At 47.3% G+C, this 21,710-nt stretch overlaps 1 protein-coding gene across 10 annotated transcripts in view; it reads left to right on the top strand.

Moving 5' to 3' along the window:
- The window catches only part of LRRC7 (leucine rich repeat containing 7), a 185,278-nt gene that overhangs the window by 163,006 nt on the left and 562 nt on the right, over positions 1–21,710 (top strand). For 4 of the 10 annotated variants that reach the window (XM_052666829.1, XM_052666830.1, XM_052666828.1 and 1 more), the window contains 8 exons: positions 3,889–3,987; positions 5,835–5,946; positions 6,173–6,353; positions 7,331–9,011; positions 14,142–14,261; positions 17,995–18,213; positions 19,357–19,449; positions 21,291–21,365. In XM_052666829.1, the coding sequence (XP_052522789.1) occupies positions 3,889–3,987; positions 5,835–5,946; positions 6,173–6,353; positions 7,331–9,011; positions 14,142–14,261; positions 17,995–18,213; positions 19,357–19,449; positions 21,291–21,365 (2,580 nt within the window). Of the gene's footprint in view, positions 1–3,888; positions 3,988–5,834; positions 5,947–6,172; positions 6,354–7,330; positions 9,012–10,490; positions 10,641–14,141; positions 14,262–17,994; positions 18,214–19,356; positions 19,450–21,290; positions 21,366–21,710 lie in introns of all 10 variants that reach the window. The other 6 variants (XM_052666837.1, XM_052666834.1, XM_052666838.1 and 3 more) reach the window with 5 other exon arrangements.

The following is a 21,710-nucleotide window of genomic DNA, read 5'->3' as shown; positions in this document are numbered from 1 at the left end:
TACTGCAGTACTGGAGATGGTAGACCTTGCCTAGATGTTGGTTTCCCTAATACTTTAAAAGGGCCAGCAGCAAAATAGCTCAGCTACAGGAAAAAAATAGTGTTCTTGTCATTCAGACAGATAGCATCACTGGGAAGCTTTCATGGCAGGAAAGCAAGATGGTGTATCTGTGTTATTCTCTTTGGCATCCCGTGTAAAGATGAAGAAGGGGTGTAGAAAATGTGTGAATGATTTTGTGAATAATATTGGCATGATTTCAGTTGTAACATATTAAATAAAACATAATTAAGCTCCATTTGCTTTGCAGATAATTAGGAGACAGGATCTCAAGCCTCAAGTTAAAATACAGTTTGAAAATGCAGGTGTGTTCTGATAGATTTAGACTGAAGACAGTATCTTATAACAAGGTAATTTAATTTCAGGTGCAATGCTCACTTTTCATCCTCTGAAGCCAGATCAGCTGGTTTCTTTTCTGATCTCTCTTGGGTTTTCTTGCAATTAATTTACACGTGTGTCTTCACAGAATTGTTTCTAAATAATTAAAGGGAGCATCTGAAATGAATAACAAAGTACATTTCAAACCCCCTGCATCACCTTCCACCTTCAGTGATAATAAGCAATTTCTTAATCATCACTTAAAATAAGCCTGTTCATTGTCCTGTGTTTCATTGTGAAAGATGTGCCTTGTAGCCAAAAAGAAGGTTGGGATAACACCGTGTACCCCTTCCATGAGCAACAGTGAGGAATACCAAAAATGGGCAACTACGATCTTTACAGTTAATATTCTTGGTACGAATGGACTGAGAAAATCATTGCAAAGAGATCTGCATGACTCCCAGGTTTCTGTTTTTTAAAAAAATCTCTTTTCTAACCCAGAGTGCAGCATTCCATCCCTTGTGTTAATTCCTAGCAGGTTTATTAGCACTGAGTAGAAAGAAGAGATGGTTTTCTTCCGAGTAATCTGCTGCAGATGCTGTGCTGGGTCTGCTGAGACCTTCATCTCTCTTCAGTCAAAACAAGACCTCAATCCTTTTAACTTCCTTCTTCTTTACTTGCTCAGCTTTGCGTTGTTTTAGCGGGATGGGAGTGAGAGAGAGAAGGCTGTTCTTTCTGTTTTGTGCTCAGTCAGATCTTCTAGAGAGTCTCTAAAACTCATCCTGCCGTTCCAGAAGGACTTTGCATGCTTTTATTTCCCCTGGGCTGCCTGGCTTCAGTTCATTCATTGATGTATCCGTCATGGGAGCTGTTTTCCCCTGAGATGCACAATGACAATCTGACTGGGAGGGCAATTTGTCCTGAAGGTTTTCAGTTTGTGTCTGCTTTTAGGCCGTGCCTTGATGGGCACTTTGCAACAAAATGACCTATATTTAACAAGGAGCCAGAAATATCTTCGTTATCGAGTTTTGCCATATGACTTCTCCATAGCACAGAGCATCTTTATTGAGGTTATGACCTTGGTGGCTTCCAGTCACAGAAGGAAGGTGATGGTGTTCTGTTCTGGAGGTCTGACTTGCAAGAGAGCTTTCTCCAAATAGGGTGTCAAACGTCTTAAAGTTAATTCTGAGTTACTTTGACTCCTGCCTGACCTTGTCTAAGAGTCTGGATGTTAGAGGCATCATTCAGGACTGTCTCCAAGGTAAAGCCTTCCTTCCAGAAATTCAGTCTTGAGGCGTGGGTCCTGCACGAGGATTCAGGAGGTGCAGCGCTGTGTCGTGGCACGCTGTGCCATCCCGTGGGCCTGGTCTTTGCCTCGTGGACCACACACGGACTTTTTTCCAAGAGACTCGAGACTCTCTTTGTTGGCAGCACCCGCAGTGATATGTCTGCCCTCGGGTGCGTATCCGTGTGGACTGAGAGCTGGTTTCCTCCTGAGATGGGAGAACACAGGGAGTGCAATTCAGAGCCTGAGGTCCTGTAACTCAGGGCAGCACTAGGCCTTCTGTCCTCACACTGAAGACCACGTACAGAACAGAACAGGCCCATGGTTTATAACTTAGCAAGATGCTGCTATGTCTGTCATCCTCTGCAGTTCATGACTAAGCACTGGCTGGTTAGCATCTGCAGGTTTTCTTTCCACAATTCCGGCCATGTTGGCAAACAGGCCTGGCCTTTTGAAGTAAAACATTTTCACAATGAAAAGATCATTACAGACTTTGGCATCTTTGGCTGTAGGGAGTTCTGGTCACTGCTTGGATGCTGCACTTCTGATCACTGGAGCAGTCTGGGTTGGTGTGTGTGTTCCTCCAGCTGCTGGCCAGTCCATGGGGCTGCAAAGCAGAAACATAGAGCAGAAACAGCCCTACCTGCCCATGGCAGTTGTTTTTCAGGACCTGTTATGTCTCACTGCATAGTGCCCCCAAAACTCCTTGTCCCAGTCTGCTCCTCGTGTACTTATGTCACCAAATCAGCAAGCTCGTGTCTTCTTATAGAGCTCTGCTGCATGGGAATGCCTGCTGGACATGGCTGGTGGTGTGCTGGCTGCTGGACCAGCTGAGATGTGCTTGAGGGTTCCTTCATTCCCCACCTTCTGATCCCAGTTCTGCATTCAGTTTTCCTTTCACCAGTTCTGTCCCTTAGAGGGACTTGCATCTCATCATTACACTCTGCGTGGGACAGCCCTCAGGTCTGTGGTCACTGAAATGGCCCTCCTGGGAGCTGCTGCTGTGGCAGGAGAGTGGCTCAGATTAGGGAACAGATGGCAGATCCTCTGCTCTGCATTCCTGTGGGGTAATCCCACATTCTGGGGACTCTCTACGTTTCTAGATTGATTGGCTGCATTTTATTTTGGTCAGTCTGGTAATTGCTATCAGCAAAATACTATGATTGGTTTTCACACAGCTTCAGGCAGGTTGCATTTTGTGGTCTTGCCAGGAGAGGACTTGTTAGCCAGGCTTTGTAGCTCTCAAGGGAGCCCAGACCTGCAGAGGGGTGCCCTGGGTGAGGGGCACAGCAAGGCTTTGTCCTACACACACACAGCTGGGCCTGCGCCTGAATTGGCCTCACTTCTATGGAAGGGGATTCGTCTTTATTCTTTCATTAAAACCTTAGTACAACCTGGACCAAGTACCCTTGGCCTGGATCTGGTTATTTGTTGCATTTGCTTCTCGATTTCTGTATGGCTGGCGTGGCATCTTTCCGATTGCCCCAGCTTTCAGCAGGTTGTTCCTCTGCCCTCATTCCTCTGGTCCAGTGCAGGCTAACAGCCCTGCACCATCACCTCTGCCTTGTGTGTGCTGCTCCTGCACCGAGCCCCAGGCTGCTCTGCTCAGAGTCTTTCTGTTCTTTGCAAGCAGACCCTAAGAATGAGGTTATTTCGAAAATCACAGCTCTCCAGATTTTGATGTGATGTTTTTATGTTGTCAGACAGTATTTCTCTTTCCCGATTATTCTGCTGGTTTCTGCTGTGTGCTTTCTCTTGGGAAACAGCTCGCCATATTTTTCTATTCTCAGCATATATCCTCCTGTGTTTAGGCCTGGGGAATAAAGCACAAGTACATTCATCTCCTTCCTTTGTCCTCACAACTGATCTATCCAATAATACCTTTTATTTTCCATTAGTGCCCTTTTTGTCCTTTTAAGCCAAGTAGTAGCAAATGGAATATGGTTGGGGTTTCTTACATCTTTCACTTCCATGGCATGTTCACAAATGCCAGACTAATTCTTTCCAAAATGTACTGATTTTTGTTGGAACTGCCAGAGTGGAGGCTAAAATGATAGAAAAGAAAGAATATGGCATAGAAAACTTCATAAAGTCATACACCTAAAATAAAATGTGTGTTCATCTTTATGTCAAAAATGGAACTGCTGGTTCATCCTGCCTTACAGCAAGTAGTTTTATTTTGAGCTTTTAACTTTTGAAAGTTTCATGGCACAATATTGGGATTCTAGGTGCAAGAATTCCATAAGAGTCACCTGTCTGATACAGACAACACTCATAAATCGACTCTGGACAGGAAGGAGAAAGAAGAGCGTACAAAAAGCTCAGAGGTACAACAAGAAATAAGTTTGAAGCATGCACCATGCTTCAAAAGTGGAAAATCTCTCTCCCTGAATGTGTGCACTTTGTTACTTTTCAAAAATCATTTTGCATGATTAGTTTGTTACACTGCAGTAGAAATGATTGTTCTGCACTGGAAAAAGGCTGTTCACTATTGCTAGCTTTGAGCTGTGTGCACACTGGTACTGTTAGGTGAGAAATCACACGCACCACAAGGGAGCTCTGTACATCAAGGCAGTAAAATCCTGCAGTATCCCAGCATGCAGTGTGAAGCTGTATTTGCATAAACGTTAGCACTGATGGGGTTAAGTTAATGGGTTGTGAGGATGCCTGCTCTTTTCTATGTTGGTATGGCACTGTCTCTAATAGTACACAAAAGCAGAAGGATTAACATACCTGTTTTTTAAATCTAATCACATTCATCAAGAATAAATCACTCAGCAAATGCTTCTACAAATCTTCGTTTCCACTGCTGTTACAAAGTAGTTAATGGAGCTCAGTTTCCTCGAGGTTTTCTTTTGGGTTAAAATCAAGTAAAATTAAAAAAATATATTTACATTTCAGTGATGCATTTTTGTTTTTGGTACTCCGTTTTAAATTCTCTAAATGTTACATCTCCTACCTTTACTGACTCCTCTCTAAAACTGTGTGACCCGTGATCACTGGAGTACCTTTACAGCTAAGGTCCGGGCACAGGACCCCCATCGTGTCTCCACAAGAGAAAGTTCCCTCCCACTTATGTTTCTTCTGTTTCCTTCCTCGTTTTCTTTACTAATTTTTCATTTTCTCCTGGTAGCTCTCTAAAATGTCTTCTTTCTCACTGGATATTTTCCTTCCCCAGCCTCCATCCTCAACAAAATCACGGCTCATCCTCCCACTTCCAAGCCGATGCATGTTTCTCTTACTCCTTCCCACAGGGATCTTCCCTGCTGTTAGTTAGCACAGTCTTGCTGTACCCATCCCCATCAGTTCTCTCCCCATGATGTTCCCCTGATCCCACACACTGATGCCCAATGTGGGTTTCCCGTATTGTTTGTCTTCCTCCTCAGCGCAGGGTTACCTCTGCCATCCCTCCGCTTAGCATCCTCTCCTACCCCGTCTCCCCAGGTCACCCATCTTTGGGAATAGCACCTTTCTTATTTCTAAACTTTTCCTGGTGGTGACATAAAAAAATGCCCCCAAATTGCTTGTTTTCGTCTTAATTTCCTGCTTCTGGCTGTCCCGTGAGCCTAATTTAAAAGCACTTGTTTAAAATACTTCTTACTAAAACCCCATCTCATTTTCTTTCCACTTTTTAACGTACGTTATTTGCAGTATGTATCCTATTGCTGTCTGGAACTGCAGAATGTTGTGCAGGGGAATCTTAGAAAGTCTGCAGAAGGAACTCTGCTGAACTCCTGAGGAGTTTTTGAAACCCAAATTATTTAATTTAATGAAGTGTAGCAACATCATGACCTGAATCTATGGAAGGACTAATGCCACAAACGAATGAGGAACACTTACTCCTGAAGTTAGAAGTAGATATCAATATTATTTTTTTATTTATTTCTACTGGCAGCTTGCATTTTTGTGACTTCTGCTCCATCAAAAATGTTTACACGTCCTTGATGTATCCTACAAGTTCCATCTGTTTTGTCCACATTTTCAAAATGAATGCATCACCATCATTTTAGAAGTATTTCCAGGACTGATTGGAATTTTCAGCTGACAAATCATTGTGATTAGATTATTTCTGTCTGGTGGGGTGTCGGTGTGTTGTCACATTCATGAAAAGAAGGCTTTAAAACGTCTGTTGACACTGTTTCCTATGTTTACTCTACATTATTGTATTCCTCAGGATGCCTTTGGACATCCTGCCAGTGAGATGAGGATAGGGGAACTTCGTCCTTCCCTGCCAGAGACTCCGTTGTACCCACCCAAACTTGTTCTTCTGGGTAAAGACAAGAAAGGTACTAACTTGACTTACAGCCTTTTAGACGGGTGCACACATAATCTGCATAGACAGAATCTAGCATATTCTATACTTCACTGATTATAAAATGTATTTTGTACGTATTTATGCACACAAACACACACATATATATATATATCCATAGTATGCATTTGAAAATGTTTTTTCTGGAGCTTAGTTTCCAAACGTCACCTCCTGAAAATGTTTGCTGTGTTTTGTTTCAGAGTCGACAGATGAGTCTGAAGCAGATAAGATCCACTGTCTGAATAACAGCGTTTCCTCAGGCACTTACTCAGACTATTCCCCTTCCCAGGCTTCCTCAGGGTCCTCCAACGCGCACATTAAAATGGGGTCCTTGCAGACATCGGCTAAAGAAGCAGTGAATAACTCTTTGTGGGGGAACAGGTGTGAGCCTCTTTTTAACACAGCTTCTGATCGCCTTTTGTCTTACCTTGTCACACCATGTGCACTGATCGTGTGCTAGCTGTTAACACATTCAAATCAAAACAGTAACGCTTTACCCCAGGTTTCTCAGGGTGTACGTGGCAATACGAGCCCAGGCTGCAGAGTGTTGGCCATTCCTTCCTGCTCTGTAAATGTCGATAATTCTGCGGCTGCTTTTCCAACCACGTACAACAGCCATGCCCTAAAAGCACCTCATAATTGAGCTGTAATTACTCCGCTCTGTGGGGTCCTAAGCTGCAGCTGGCTGTAGTTTAGTGTTAACAGAGTGCATGTGTCTCTCATTCATGCTGTCCTGAGCCTCACTCTGCCCCAGAACTCCAATTGCAATGCAGATGATTGGAATTTGTAATTCACACCGGCCGTCAGCAGCTGGAAAGGGCTCTTGTTGCATTCAAGGAACACTGTGCTCTGTCTGTTCCTGCCTCCGGTCACCCAAATGTACCTTCATCTTATGAAATCCACAGGCCCTTTGCATTACACAGGGAGTCTGCTTGCTGGAGATGTGTAGCGTCTTGGTGGTGAGAAGATGCACGACTCCATCTGGTAGCTTTGTTTAAAAAAAAAAAAAAAAGTTGCAAGTGTAAAACATTTCCCCTGTACTCACAGAAGGTTGTTTCTGAAGCAGGAAAATATGCTCAGCTGGATTTATGTGTGAGTTTGGCTTTGAGCCGTCCAGGAATTCTGACTTGCTTCTTGTTTTCTCAGTGTGCATACCTCCAGCATCTGTGCTCCAGTGCAACATACTGCTGCGGGCACGTGCCAGATCAGTGACATAAGGTGCACATCTCATGATATGATCCCAAAGCCCGAGTACAGATGGGAGAATATTACATCGCGTTACGAGTGTGTCTTTCTGCTGACTGCTTCTGTGCTCCAATGGAGGGCATTTTACCTTGGTTTGCTTTGTTTTATTTCAGCAGGCTGGTGCAATCGTTTCCACAGCCCCTCGAAACAAAGCCATTACTGAGCCAACGGGAATCTGCTCCGGCAGGGAACGTGCCGCCGCGCACCGACCGGCGTCCTCTGAGTGAGACCTTCACCGACAGCTGGAATGACAGCTCACACTACGACAACACCGGCTTCGTGGCGGAGGAGAGTGTGGTGGAGAACCCCAGCGCTAACCCTCTGCTAAGCACGAAATCTAGAAGCACATCTGCGCATGGGCGCAGGCCGCTGATTAGGCAGGACAGGATAGTTGGCATTCCTCTGGAGCTGGAGCAGCCGACGCTCAGAAACACACACGAATCTGAAGTGCCTCCTCCCAACCCTTGGCAAAATTGGACCAGAACCCCTAGTCCTTTTGAAGACAGGACAGCTTTTCCTTCCAAACTGGAAAACACCCCCACCACCAGCCCTTTGCCCGAGCGGAAAGATCTTGTCAAAGAGTCTCCTGAGATAACTAGCACTTTCGCTCCCGGAATAGCATGGGAATATCACGATTCAAATGCTAACAGAAGCCTCACAAATGTCTTTTCACATATCCACTGTCGCCCAGACCCTTCTAAAAGCGTTATTTCCATCAGCAAGAGTACGGAAAGGCTTTCTCCGATGATGAGGGATTTAAAAACTAACAAATTTAAGAAATCGCAAAGTATCGACGAGATAGACATCGGTACCTACAAGGTTTATAATATTCCTTTAGAAAACTATGCATCTGGTAACGATACTGTAGGAGCCCACGAGAGGGTGGACAAGCTGCTGGGCCCGGAGCACGGCATGCTGAGCATGTCCCGCAGCCAGTCGGTCCCCATGCTGGACGACGAGCTGCTGACCTACGGCAGCGTCAAGGTGCAGCCGCAGCAGAAGTCATCCGTGACGAAGAAGGTCTACCAGTTTGACCAAAGCTTCAACCCGCAGGGAGCAGTGGAGGTCACGGCCGAGAAGAGGCTACCGCCGCCTTTCCAGCTCAACCCCGAGTACATCGCCCCGCAGAGCAAGAACCTGCCCCAGGAGCTGGTCAGCCCCAGGGCGTACCGCGGCTACCCGCCCGTGGAGCACATGTTCTCCTTCTCCCAGCCGTCGGTGAATGAGGATTCTGTCAGCACGCCCTTCACGAGCCAGGGCTCCAGGCCGGGCTTCTTGAGGAGGGCGGATTCTCTGGCCAGCTCCACCGAGATGTCCATGTTCCGCAGGGTGAGCGAGCCCCACGAGCTGCCGCCCGGCGACAGATACGGCCGGGCTCCGTACCGCGGGGCCATGGAGCGCCAGGGCAGCATCTCGGTCTCCGAGTCCCAGTTCCTCAAGAGGAACGGCAGGTACGAGGACGAGCATCCTTCTTACCAAGAAGTGAAAGCCCAGACCGGCAGCTTTCCCGTTAAAAACCTCACCCAAAGGAGGCCCTTGTCTGCAAGAAGCTACAGTACAGAAAGTTATGGCACCTCTCAAACCAGGCCGGTCTCAGCGAGGCCCACCATGGCGGCTCTGCTGGAAAAGATACCGTCAGACTATAACTTGGGTAACTATGGCGACAAGCCTTCCGATAGCAGTGATATAAAGACAAGGCCCACCCCTGTGAAGGGAAATGAGAGCTGTGCTAAAATGCCCGCTGACTGGAGACAACAGCTACTTAGACATATAGAAGCTAGAAGGTTAGACAGGGTATGTTTGGCACTTCTCTGCAATTAATGCCTTTAGTCGTGTGTTTCGGTATTTCAAACTATTTGCACGTGCAGTGGTGACCGCCAGAGCTCCCAGTAATGAAATCCCGCGTTGGCGCTGCGGGGGTCTTTGTGTGCAGAGCGGCAGGGAGGAGCCCTGCTGCTGCCTGCCCAACAGGGGCATCCCCTGCTGGCCGCAGCTGTGGGCGCTGCCGAAGGCCGCCGCTCCCGTAACGATTCGAGAGCGTGGGAAGAGGCCGGATGCGTCTTTGCGGTAAAACAAAACGAGGAAAAATATCAACCAAAAAAAAAAAAAGAAAAAATAATCATCGTAATTTTAGTTTTCAGATTGCTGTTAGCAGAGGCATCTTAAAGCTCTCTCTTAGCATTGAAAAGCATTACTGGAAATACGCTGCCACTGCTTTTAACGTGGAATATGATCGTTACTCCTCTTAGCAATAGGAGCTTTTGCCCATTTATCTTCTATCCGAAACGTAACACGATTAGGACAGTGCATGATTTCTTATAACGATGTTGACTATTTAACGGCCTACTTTATGAATCTGGGTTTACTTCATAGCCTACAGTGATTGTGAAAAGCTGCTGTGCTCTGACGCATAGGTTAGTAGCAAAATGTGTCTGCCTACGTATTTCATGCTAGATATCCACGAGTTTGGTGTGGATATGTTTATTGTCCCTCCCAATTGCACAGACGTGACACATGCTAAAATACCACCAAGGGTTAAGTGGGTAACCTTTCTGACCTGGCTCAAAGGCTGAAGCTCTTTCCTTCCTTCAGCTAGGTTCCCTGTGCTGCATGAAACAAGTTGGAAAGCGCCCACCCCAGGCACAGTACAGCAGCCAGGTAGAGAAGGTTCTGGTAGCAGTAAACACTTCCCAGGTGCTTTAGAAGCATCTTTACTAGTAGCTTACAAGGAGTATGTGCTTAAGAAATGCTCTGATTGGCGGAAAGCTGACATTGGTGATGTCACACAGTTATGCCCCGCTCCCAGCGACGCTGCAGAGGCAGAGCTGGCCTCCAGCTGTCTGCAGCACCCAGCAGCTCGGGGCGGGCTGCCCGCAGGGATGCATGCCTGCAGGCTCATCCCGTGGAGGACTTCCCACCATTATGCCAGATGTGTTTTCTGGCCCAGCTGGGGTGGTGCAGACGTGCCAAAATTTGGCCGTATTTTTAAAGTAAAGATGTGTGCCACATTATATACCGCAGTTCTCAGAATATAGATAAGAACATATTTCATCTGCTGTCAGCGTTGAAGTCTTTTATGGTACCCATTTTATGTACAACTAGCGATGTATTTGCTTCCGTGTGACTCAGTGCATGCATCAAAAAGCTATTTACTTCTTGGTACTGTTTGTTTGCTTAAACTAAAACTTTGTGAAATTAACCATATATGTGTGATACTTAATTGAAGGAGCATGTGTGTTCATATCCTGTCACGTGGTTGTTTCCTCTACTCAGACCGCTGCTTACAAACACAACACAGTTAGCCTTGGCATGCTGCACTCTGGAGGGTTTTCAGCAATGCATGCCGGCAGAAGCATGACTTTAAACTTGCAGACTAAATCTAAATTTGAAAACCAAATGCTTCAAGAGCTACCTCTACCGAAAGTAAGTATGGGATAGCCAGCATATACCAGCATTACCAAATAAATTAATAATAATCCTTGCTTTCTCTTGGTTTAGCTTTTGCCTACTGTTCATGCTTATATTGTACACAATCCAAAAAGCAAAGATGATGGTAACGGTGTTTTCCTACTCGATGATCTTGCTTTTTGGATGAAGGAGCTCACATGGCTGTCATTACTGCTTTCTGCTCTTGTGTTAGATGATGCGATCATTATGTTTTCTAAACGACTTGATGTGTGCATAGAAATGAAGAACATGCTTTGTTTTGCGACTGTTTAATCTTAAAAAATTAACGTAAAGATGTTTGACATGCAGTTGAATAGGCTCCAAGAGACAGGATTTGTAACATTTGAACATCAGCGGGGCACTCTGTAATAGCTGATATGTGCCATGATAAGTGGCTTGCACACCTAACGTAACGTTCAACTGTTTTAGTAACGCCCTTAGAAATAGCATTTTTCCTATTTTTGCTGAATATTTTGCAACTGTTAATGATATATTGTTTATAAGTGCATACATACACTGCTCTACATGTGCAGATGTTGGGTGAGGAGAATAATGAGGGCCACTGCTGACCCATCACTGGGTGCCAGGGAGATGCTGAGCCCTGCTGCAGGCCACGTGTGGGGCCAGAAGGGCGAGCATCGTTGTGTGCCGCACCTCATTACAGCAGTAGCTGGTGGTGCAAATGAGCTGCATCTCTGCGAGTAATTAAATGGTAGCAGAGCGCAGAGCCAGGCACTGGAACGCCATCATCTGCCCTGTTAATTGCTGACCTGCCGCGGGCACGTGGCTGCAGCCAGCTGGTGCAGCGCCAGGGAGGGCTGGGCTGCTGGGGTAGGGCTGACATCCAACCCCGCGTGCCAGAGAACCGAGGGCAGCAGCGTGAGCAGGCTGTGCTGGCCAAAGGGCTCCTGGCTAACGCCAGCACACAGCGGGGTTCTCAAGCAAAGCTGTGATAGCCTAACAGCACGCACAGCACGCACAGATGGCTGTCAGGTTCCCCTGCTGTGACTCTCCATACCACCACCACCATTCAGCTGTCCCAGGTTTGGGCGAATCCCAGTGTGGGCATCTGCCTCCTCGTTGTCCAGCTCAGGTCTCGGCTGTGGCTGTGTGTGCTGGGACATGGACAGCTGTCCGGTGTTGCTCGTGCTGTTTTTCCCGTCCGAGAGTTTGTCTGTCTGTTCGGGTGTGTGGTTCCTCTTGTCAGCAGTCCTTCACAGACACCCATCCATCCGACAGCAGCTGTGGTCAGGCGGAGAGGTTTTGTACACAAAGTTCAGAGTAATATCACTTCCACAGTTTTGAGGTGTAGGTGAATTTGGAAATGAAAACCTGGACATCAGAGGAACCGCTCAGGGTGATGTGTTTGGGGCGTGTGAATTATTTTGCTTTATATCCCACTGGCATTTCATTGCTACATATCCAAGTGACATGTGATGCTGAAAGGCACGAGGGGTGCGTTCTCTCACTGTACCATTTGGGAAGGGGGTAAGACTGTTGTTGGACAAAGAATAATTGATGTTTATTATTGTTTGATTTTGTTCTTTCATGCATTGTAAAACATTTTGCGCTTCTCAGTGAATCCAGGCCATGGCAGCTCCATCCTCTCCTTTTCTCCTCCCTCTGTGCTGTGGCCGGATTCAGGAGAGTAACGAGTGGGGTCTGCTTGTCCAGTGGAAGATCAGGAAACCGTATTTAGCAATTATGTATTCTGATGAGGTTAACTACTGAGCCCTCTCCATGTATGAACTGCTGCCCCCAGTTCTCCCTGACATAGTGGATAAGTGGTTTTTGCTGGTTTACAGTCCATCCAAGCTCTGTGAACGAGTAACATGCCAAGGAGGGGGATCTGTTTTGCTGCAGAAAATGGAAAGAGGAACTTTTATCACAGAATCTTTCTTTCTCTTCAAAAAGCACCCTCTGATTTTTTTTCCTCGTTGAGTGTGAACTCAGCACCGCACATCAGTTGGGTGCTCACGAAGAAGGCAGCGGTGAGGCTCTGAATGGTCAGTGTCTGCACCACACTGCTTCTCATAGCTGTGCTTTGGGTTGCAGCAGGCGCAGAAGTGTGCAGCAGCCCTGCCAGGCATCAGCATATGGACGTGTGTTGCTCAGCAGGCAAAGCTGCAGCAGCGAGCTCCTGCCTGGCAGCACTGCGTCCACGGAGCCCTTTCTGCTCCATAATTTCCTGCTGCTCCTCAGAGCTCGGCGTTTTGCGCAGAGCACTTTTGTTGCAGAAGCAGTTTGCTGCTCCTGGTGGGGGCACGGAGGTGTGGAGGCAGAAAAGGGGCTGATCCCCATAGCAGGACCTGCATTCTGCCCGCAGGAATGGGGGAACTCCCGGCTGTCAGTTTCATGAGAGGAAATCACAGCTTTCCTGATTCTTCTGGAAGACTTCTTGAATGATGAGAGAATGGTGACAGTTTCCTTGGATTTGAAATAATTAAGGATGAATTTCCTTTACTCACCTCTGAGGAGTGCAGCTTTTAAAAGTTTTACTGTATTTATTCTTAAAGGATTGCTAAGCCTGCACTGTAGAGGAAAAGTTCCTAATTGGCCACTAATTGGCTCTAATGTTTCAAAGCTGCAGTCCCATGTGTTCTTCAGTCATCTGAAGAAGTGTTTTGCAATTGTTTCAAACCTAAATGGAAAAAAGAATTGGTTGGGGGATGGAGAGAAAAAGCACTGCACCAACCAAAGCTGAAGGAGGAGCTGCTTCCCGCAGGAGGGCAGTGCTGGAGAGCTTCGGGGGCCTGGCACAGAGTGCCGTATCCATGTCAGTGTCATTTCAGCTGTGATAAAGAAACACAGCAAGAGGAGAAAAGCTGGAGGAGGCAGGAAGGTGCAGGTGGCCTGAAGGGCACCGAGAACTGTGGGGTGAGGAAGTGACCTGAGTCGTGTCTGAAAGGAGAGAAAAGCAGAGACAAAGTACCCGAAAAAGTGCCAGACTTATTTAGGAAATGATGCATGTGTGATGTCCGTTTGTACTCAGGAAAGCAATTACCTTGTGGTTAATGTGCTTACGGTGCCTGGCTGCCTTGGAACCAGGAGAGCTGTGTGCTGAGCGCCCCATGGCCGCAGTGCCACTGCAGGGAATGTCTGTCTGAGCAAAGGGAGGGGAGTCGTCTGGCCTTGCTCAGCATTCAATGAAATGCTTTTGGTGGCCAGTAGGAAAGCTTTCATTCAAACAACTAATGCCCATTTAAATACGCGACTTTGCCAAAATTTGTTGTTCTGAAAACAAGGATCAAGGGTAAATGAGTTTGCTCTTTTCTCTCATCATTCATCATGCTCGTTATTTCTCCTGTGTATTTAAGATCTATAACTTGCAGAGTCCCACTGGCGTACGACTGTGCGTTAACGAAATGCTGTAGATATTTAAGAGATTTCCATTTTAGCACTAGTGTTGATTACTGAAATAAGGTTGGAGCAGAGTTGTTGCTGGTGACTAAAGGCTGCCCTACCGTTTGTGAACAGACCCCGTCGCAGCAGAGCAGCATCCTGGACAACGGGCAGGACGAGGGGCCGGGGAGCGGCCAGTGGAACCCCTACCCGCTGGGGCGGCGGGACGTGCCCCCCGACACCGTCAGCAAGAAGGTGAGCAGCGCGGCCGGGGAGCAGGGGGGCCCTGGGGTGGGCCTGGGAGATGCTTGTTTTTGTGGAATTGTGGAGTTGCTGGTGTTGGAAGGGGCTTTTAAAGGTCCTCTGGTTTGGTCTCAGTGTTTTAAGCAGCGGTCACTAGGAACGAAGGGCCTTGTTTTGATGCTGTCCCCATCGTTGTGTTTATTCCAATGCTGCAGTGTGAGAACTGGGCACCGTGTGTCCGTAGATGTATTCCTGCACATGGTGGGCAGCCAACAGCCCCTCCTGTCCTCAAAATCCTTCACTCACATTCCTCATTTCAATCACATCCGTCGGTTCATGACCAAAAGGAAACGTGCTGAGGTGGGGAGCAGCTCATGAGCTGCCACTGCCGGGACACCCCGAGCACCTCCAGCTTCACAAGGGGAGCTGTGCCTGTAGCAGCGACAGTGGCACCCATTGCTGTCTGTGTGGAGACAAGTCCTGCTCCTGGATGAAGTCTTATGAGTTACAGTGTGCCTATTGAAAACTTCAGCAGTGTAATTAACCGTCAGCACTGATGAGATAAATATTCCCCGACTGGCTTCACATCTGTTTCTCCAAGACAGCAGCAACCCTTTCAAGAAGGTAGAGACAAGGCAGTTTGCACTTATGAGGAGTTACGCTTTGTATCCTAAGTTATCCTTAACTTCACAAGCATTTGGGGGTAAAACCTGCACTTACCCACCACCATGACTGGATACCCGTTTATGTCTCGCATCATCAGTGTCACTGTAGTAAGGAACTGCAGATTCTGGTTCATTCTGAATATTGGAGCGTCTCAGTGCTCCAAAGCAGTAAGCACAAATGTTGCATAACTGTACTGAAATCTGCTGCACTCCAGGGAGCAACCCTTTGTTGCACCCACTGCTTCAGCTATGCTGTAAGCATCGGGCACTGAGCTAACAATAATTACCATTTAGGGTGATGCTGAATGAAGTACAGAATAGCAATGAGATCAGGGGAGGCAGTGGGCATGATGGAGACCTTTTTCTGAAGAACAAATAATCGCCCTTTCTGAGAACAGGGTTTGTTTTCAGCTTACCCACCTCCAGCAGGAGCCACAGCATGAGTGCACAAGCAGTGGTGATCATCTCTTCAAACAAAGTCTATTAACAGGAATGAGAAATGAATTCTGAAAACTGTTTACCCATCCTCAGGAGGTGCTTTGCAGTGTGTTGTTTTGACAATGCTCATCTCATTTCCAATGTAAGTCACCTGCAGGGCCTTGGATTCCAAAAGTCTCCTTATAGAAAGGAAGTACACCATAAGGAGCAATGACATGATGTAATACACTTTGTGGAAGCTGTTGTTGTTTACCTGTAGCACAGTACCTGTAGTCACGGTGGGAAAGGGCCCCCGCAGAGAAGTCAGCCTGGGGCAGAGCTGCCCTTGGGACGTGGCTGGGAGAAAGCTGGGATGTGCTCTTCTGAGAGGAAGTGCCACCCACAGGCTGTGCTCAGGATGGTGGAGAATGTCGCCATCACAGTGCCTGCTGCTAAACCAGCTGCACCCAGAGGGCTGCAGTTTGTGTCGTGATGGTACTTCAGTTCGTTGGGGGGTGGGAATACTACACATATAACTGTGTAATGTATGGGACGTGAGGGTTAACTTCTGACCTCTTCACTGCTCACGCTACAGATTAAACAACAGCTTTGTTTTCATCTAAGTATCATCATTTAAGTGATCAGCTCATACTCCGTGGTATATTTATTGTACGGATAAGTTTTATGGATAAGTTATGGTATGTACAAGATATCGTATGGATAAGTTTTAAGTTTACTAACCTTTAAATCAAGTAACCACTGCCTTATTAGAGAACTGCAGAGCTTGTGCTTTTATGTCATGTCAGCTTCTTTCTGAACAACCTGCTTTTCTGTAAGAAGGAAGGAGTTGAGGTGTGGGAGAGGAGCACCCAAAGGCAGCCTGGAGTCACTGCTGATGGAAATGAGTGGCTGAAGAGTGAAAATGAAGATGGAAGATGAATGGCCGCTAAGTCCAGCAGCCTAGGGGCAGGTTGGCTGCTGCAGCGGCTGTGGGTGAAACACACAACAGCTGAGGCTACACAAACTCTTGGAGAGCCCTGCGTGGGCTGTATGGGGCTCAGCAGCTGTGCAAGGAACTGGAGCAAGGCAGCTGCCTGGAAATAGGACGCACTAACATGGCTGAGTCTCCGTTTCCTCTTTTGACGTAGAGGTTGATCTGTTAGCCAGAACTGGGGAACTGGAGGGTCCTTCTGTTTTATTTCCAGTGTCTGCTGCTCAGTCTGGAGCTCTTTTAGGCTGATGTGAAGATCTGAAGATTTTCAGTGAAGAAGCACGGTGTTGTTTGTGTCCGAAATTGGTGTCTTCCTTTGAGGTGGACGTTGCGCCTGATGCAGATGCTGTGGTGGATGAGCTGCATCATATCTGAGTCAAACAGTGGGATTTATGAGATTCCTCTCTTTTTGGATACTTCAGCAATGAGTGCCAAGCACATGAAGCACAGGACCTGCATAGCTCAGGGTGACATGGGCGCGTGGTTTGATGTGCTGGGAGCTGATGAATTACTCCAAGTCTGTCCTGGGCAATTCCCTTCTGATCTTGGAGGAACTGCAGATCTTCCTGACCCGTAAAGCAGAATAATCAGTGCAAACGGACTTCCCCAGGCTCTTCCAGGAGCAATTTGGTCAGTGCCCATTAACACTGTCATGTCCACATGCTCTTTAAGAAGAGTTTGGGCACTAAAGAGCAGGGTACAACAGTAGCAGAGTTCTGTGCTGTTTTTCATGAGGCTACCCATCTCAGGTACTCAGACACAGACCTGCCAGACGTATTCTGGCTGTGCTAGCTGGTCCTTCTGTTCAGATGCAATCAGCAGAACACCAAGGCAGAGCAGTTTTGCTTGCAGTCATTGTGCATCTTGCTGCATTCAGTACCTTGAGTCGCTCCAACGGCATCAAAATTAATGATGTATTCAGCAGGCAATTCTTGAAAATTCATCCCAGTGCATTTTAGCAGTGGCAGCAAGCAGTTAGTTCCAATGCCTTGGTTGTTATCACTTGCAAGGTCAGATGAATGGCTGACAGGTACAAAACATTCTGATCTTTGGCTGTGTTAATGTTGATCATCTCTGAAATACCATCTCTCCAGTGCTGACTCTCAGCAGAGTCAGAAGGGGTCAGTACTAATGAAGATCAGAGCTGCATAACGGCAAGGGATTGTGCCACTGTTGTTCTCACTTTGTCCACAGAAGCTGGCAGATACTGAGCTGTGCAGTTCTAATGCTCCTTCTTGTTCATGGTCTTCAAATACAGTGCTCAAATGCTCGTCCTTGGTGGGTGGCTGTAATCTGAAAGCAGTGCAGTGGAGTGATGGAGGATGCTTCTCAATGTATGCTGTGATGTGTGCTGTGATGAGTATGCTGTGATGAATAATCCACTCCAGTTCAGTGTATTTTTTAATATATTCTGAGCTGAAGCATGTATTCATCGTGACACGAGGAAAAAACAACTTTCTGTTTATGAAACGTACTGCATCTGGCTGATTTCCCTTAAGCCTTTCTGGGTCGCTAAATGAGCGTATCCTCACTGCTTTTAATCACAGCTGTTCCTGACGGTGCTCAGAAGACAAACCTCTGATGGGATTTAAGAGGTTGACTCTGTAAGTTGTAATAATTGCTTCTTTTCAGCTTCCTGACTTTCTGGCCTAACGGGCTGCATTACCCACAGGCAGGTAGCCACATCCAGACCTTGATGGGGTCGCAAAGCCTGCAGCACCGCAGCCGTGAGCAGCAGTACGAGGGGAACATGAACAAGGTGACCATCCAGCAGTACCAGCCCCCGCTGCCCATCCAGATCCCCTCCTCGCAGAGCTCCCGAGCGCCGCAGACGGGGCGATGCCTCATCCAGACCAAGGGGCAGAGGAGTACGGACGCCTACCAGGAGCAGGTGGGAGCGTGTCTGCAGAAAGTAATGCTGTGAAAGATGCTCCTTTATCCCCCTCTTCCACACAGCCGTATGAGGGGGCCCGGGGCAGCACTGCCATGTGCCACGCAGGGCAGGGAGGTGGGCTGTGCTGCCCAGCACCAGGGAATGGCACTGATTTCCTTGGCTTGACCAGGGAATGCTGCCACTGAGGTTCCTGACATCAGTGGTCATGCTGAATTTGTCCGCAGTTCCTCCCAGTTCGCAGCATCCTGGCTCAGTGCTGACAGTGCATGCGTGGCAGATGCTGCACCTTCCCCTGGTGGGTGCTGTGAGCTTCCCTGGGTGCTCCTGTCCCGGATCTGTTTGGCCTTACCGATGTCAGTGACTGTTGGAGGCACCTGACTCGAGGAACAAGGCTCAGATCTAACACCAAAACTCTCTCCTGTGTGAAGTGCTGGCAGTCCATGCCAGCAGCTGCCTGGTTAAAGTCCCTGGGCCGAGCACTGAGATTCAGCAGCCATTCCTTGCGCCTTGATGAGTGGCCATTAAGCTGCACAGATGTCATTTTTATTTTACGCTAAATTAGCCAATGCCATTGAAATCCACCCTGACCGACAGATAAGGTTCAGCACTATTTCTTGGAAGAGAGCCCTTGTAAAACCATTGGTGCTCAGAGCTACTGGGGCTGATACTGGCAAGATGCTGAAGATCTCTGAGCTCCCCATTGCTTGCAGCTGTTTGTCACCTGCACAGCACCCAGGGGTGTGACAGCTGGAGCAATGGAAGTGCACAGCATGGACTGTAGGGGCAGATTCTGTTCTTACTGACATAATTACCCGAGGTTCCAGTGAGAGGGAAAGACTGGGCTGACACAAACTGCCTTTTCACAAGTGTCTTTTATTTTTCTCCTTGAAAATAAAAATTTAAACATATGCAAAAAGAGGCAGAGCTCTGTGAGTATCGTAGTATCACTGTAGCGTGTTGAAACCATGAAAATCTTTCATTTTAAAAACATTTGAATGGCTTTTACTGCATTGTGCAATACGGCTCTTGAGAGGGTGAACTCATCTTGTTGATGTGAGCTCCGCTGTACGAGAAGATGCCATTGTTTGGTCAGGCTTTGGTGCTGGCAGTCACTTACCTTGCTGTATCTTTTTAACCTAGTTTTGTGTGAGGATAGAGAAGAATCCTGGCCTTGGTTTTAGTATCAGTGGTGGAATAAGTGGACAAGGCAATCCATTCAAACCTTCCGATAAGGTAAGTCGTGCGTTTCTCACTAAATGGGCTTTATTTTAGAGTGCCTGTAGTGGAGACACAGATACAATGAATGTCATCTTTATGAACTTCTGTTACAATAAATGGAAGTTTTCCCACACGTGGCCTTGTTCTGCTATGGGAGAAATGTTTGCTTGGTTGGTTAATGAAGATGAGAGACTTAAAACAGAAGTCACATGGGTGTCTGGTTTATGGTTCACACAGATAAATTGTCAGACTGTGGTGCACAGCATCAACTCTCTCACTTTCTCCTTCTGAGAATCAGTATAGGCCCCAATTAATTTGTCACCTAGCATCATTAGAGTGACTGCTGAGGCAGGAGTAACCATCACCAGGTAACTGAAAGAGCAGTCTGTAGCAGGGGCATAACATAAAGCAGTCCTGGTCCACAAACTGCTCTGGACATGAGCCATAGCTTAGGAACACCACGGCAAGCAATCTCCTGGTTTGTAATGCTAATTAAAGGCTTGGCCACTGTGGTGCATCGTGGCCAAGGACAGCCAGTATTAGTTCTGGTTGTTCATGTTGGGTGACCATTGGTACTGCAATTCGGAACATTGTGTCCTCTTTTTCAGTTTGATGTATGAGGTCAGAATTAAGTTGCTTCCACTGTCTGTCACTTGTCTGAAATCCTTAAAGGAGAACCTGTGTCCCACTAGGAATGTACCTGCATGAGCTAGTTACACGTGCAGTGCAGCAACAGCTGTAGATAGAATGCTACTAATGAAAACAATTCACAATTGAGTGTAGAGGAGTGCTAGAATGGTTATATTGAAGGAAGGAACAGTTTAAAATGTTGGGGCTTTTTCAATTGCTTCCCAATGTTGTCCTCAGCAACTGCCTGCTGCCTGCAGACCTCTGAGGCACACGCACATGGCACTGCTCTGCCCCCGAGATGGGAGCAGCAGTGATGGCAGGGAGCAGTGCTCTGAGCAGCGGTGTGCCCCTGCCGTCACATACTGATGGGGCTGGGATGGGGGGAAGCAGCACAGAGCAGTCGTTCTGAATGGCAGATGTTTCAAACACGTGGGGGAGATGTAAGCACCATAGGTTCCATCCCTCCGCTCTGCAGGAGCTCAGGTTTCTGGAAGGGCAGCAGAAACACTGGGCAGAACCCTGCTCCAGAAGGCTGAGGAGTCCCCTGAGGGGGACACAGGATTTACATGACAGCAAGGAGCAGGGAATGTCCCTGGTGCCTCAGAGCAGTGTGCCTGGTGAAATGCAGCCTGTGCTCAGCTGTGGGCCGGTGTGAGGTGCTCCCTCAGTGCCGTGTGGGGCAGTGGGGAGGTGAGGCTGTGGGTGCAGAGGTCCAGGACCTCATGAGCTGTGTGGAAATATTGCACTCATCACTCAGGAGCTCCATCCCTAACCTGGGGGGCTTATTAACATGTCTTACAGAAATTCTAAACACAAATCTAAAAATATTCTTCATTATTTAATAGTTTATCCGCTTTCAAAGTAATACACTCTGCAGGCAATGGATCCAGAGAAGATTCTAGAGACCATTGCTCTGCTTTAATTAATTAACTCCTGCTAGTCCTGTTTCTCCTGTTTCCAGAAGCTCTTCCAATTGCATGTTATTTGTGAAGTGGAATCTTGCTTCAGATGCCCCTGAGTTTCGTGGTGCCAGGAGCTAACAAGCTGCAGCTCACGAGCGCTGCTACAAGCTGCTGCTTGGCTCCTTGCAGATTAAAACAGGGGTTTGGTGTTGAGAGCATTGCCAGAGAGCACAGATCCCCAGCCCAGCAGTTAGGGAAACACCTGTATTTTGGGAACTAGTTCTTGGTAATAGCATCCTAACCTCTGTTACTTCTGACTTATAGGGTATCTTTGTTACTAGGGTTCAGCCTGACGGACCAGCATCCAGCCTGCTCCAGCCTGGCGACAAGATCCTCCAGGTAGGGATTTACTGCTTTGTAACCTAGCTGAGATGTAAGGCATGCCTTTGCATCTCACACTAACGTTGTTTTCAGTACAATTCTTGGCACTTTAGTGTTGATTTCTAACAGTGTTACTCGCAGTAGTCTTGAAATCTGGTCTCAGAAGGAATAAAGCTGTTTGAAACCAAAAGTGTATGTGGAAAAGAGGCCACAGAGCAGCTGTGGCAGCAGTGGTCCCTCCGAACTCCTGGTTGCAGGAGATCACTGTGTGACTGCTGCTCGTTTTTGGCTTTTTGTCCCTTCTGTATTATCCCTTCCCCCGAAATGAAGCTATTACAGAGAATCTCATGTGATTTCCCTTCT

The sequence above is a fragment of the Tympanuchus pallidicinctus genome, unplaced genomic scaffold, assembly GCF_026119805.1.
Source record: "Tympanuchus pallidicinctus isolate F22 unplaced genomic scaffold, pur_lepc_1.0 scaffold7, whole genome shotgun sequence".
Classification (NCBI taxonomy): domain Eukaryota; kingdom Metazoa; phylum Chordata; class Aves; order Galliformes; family Phasianidae; genus Tympanuchus; species Tympanuchus pallidicinctus.
This window is presented reverse-complemented; position numbering and strand designations above follow the sequence as displayed.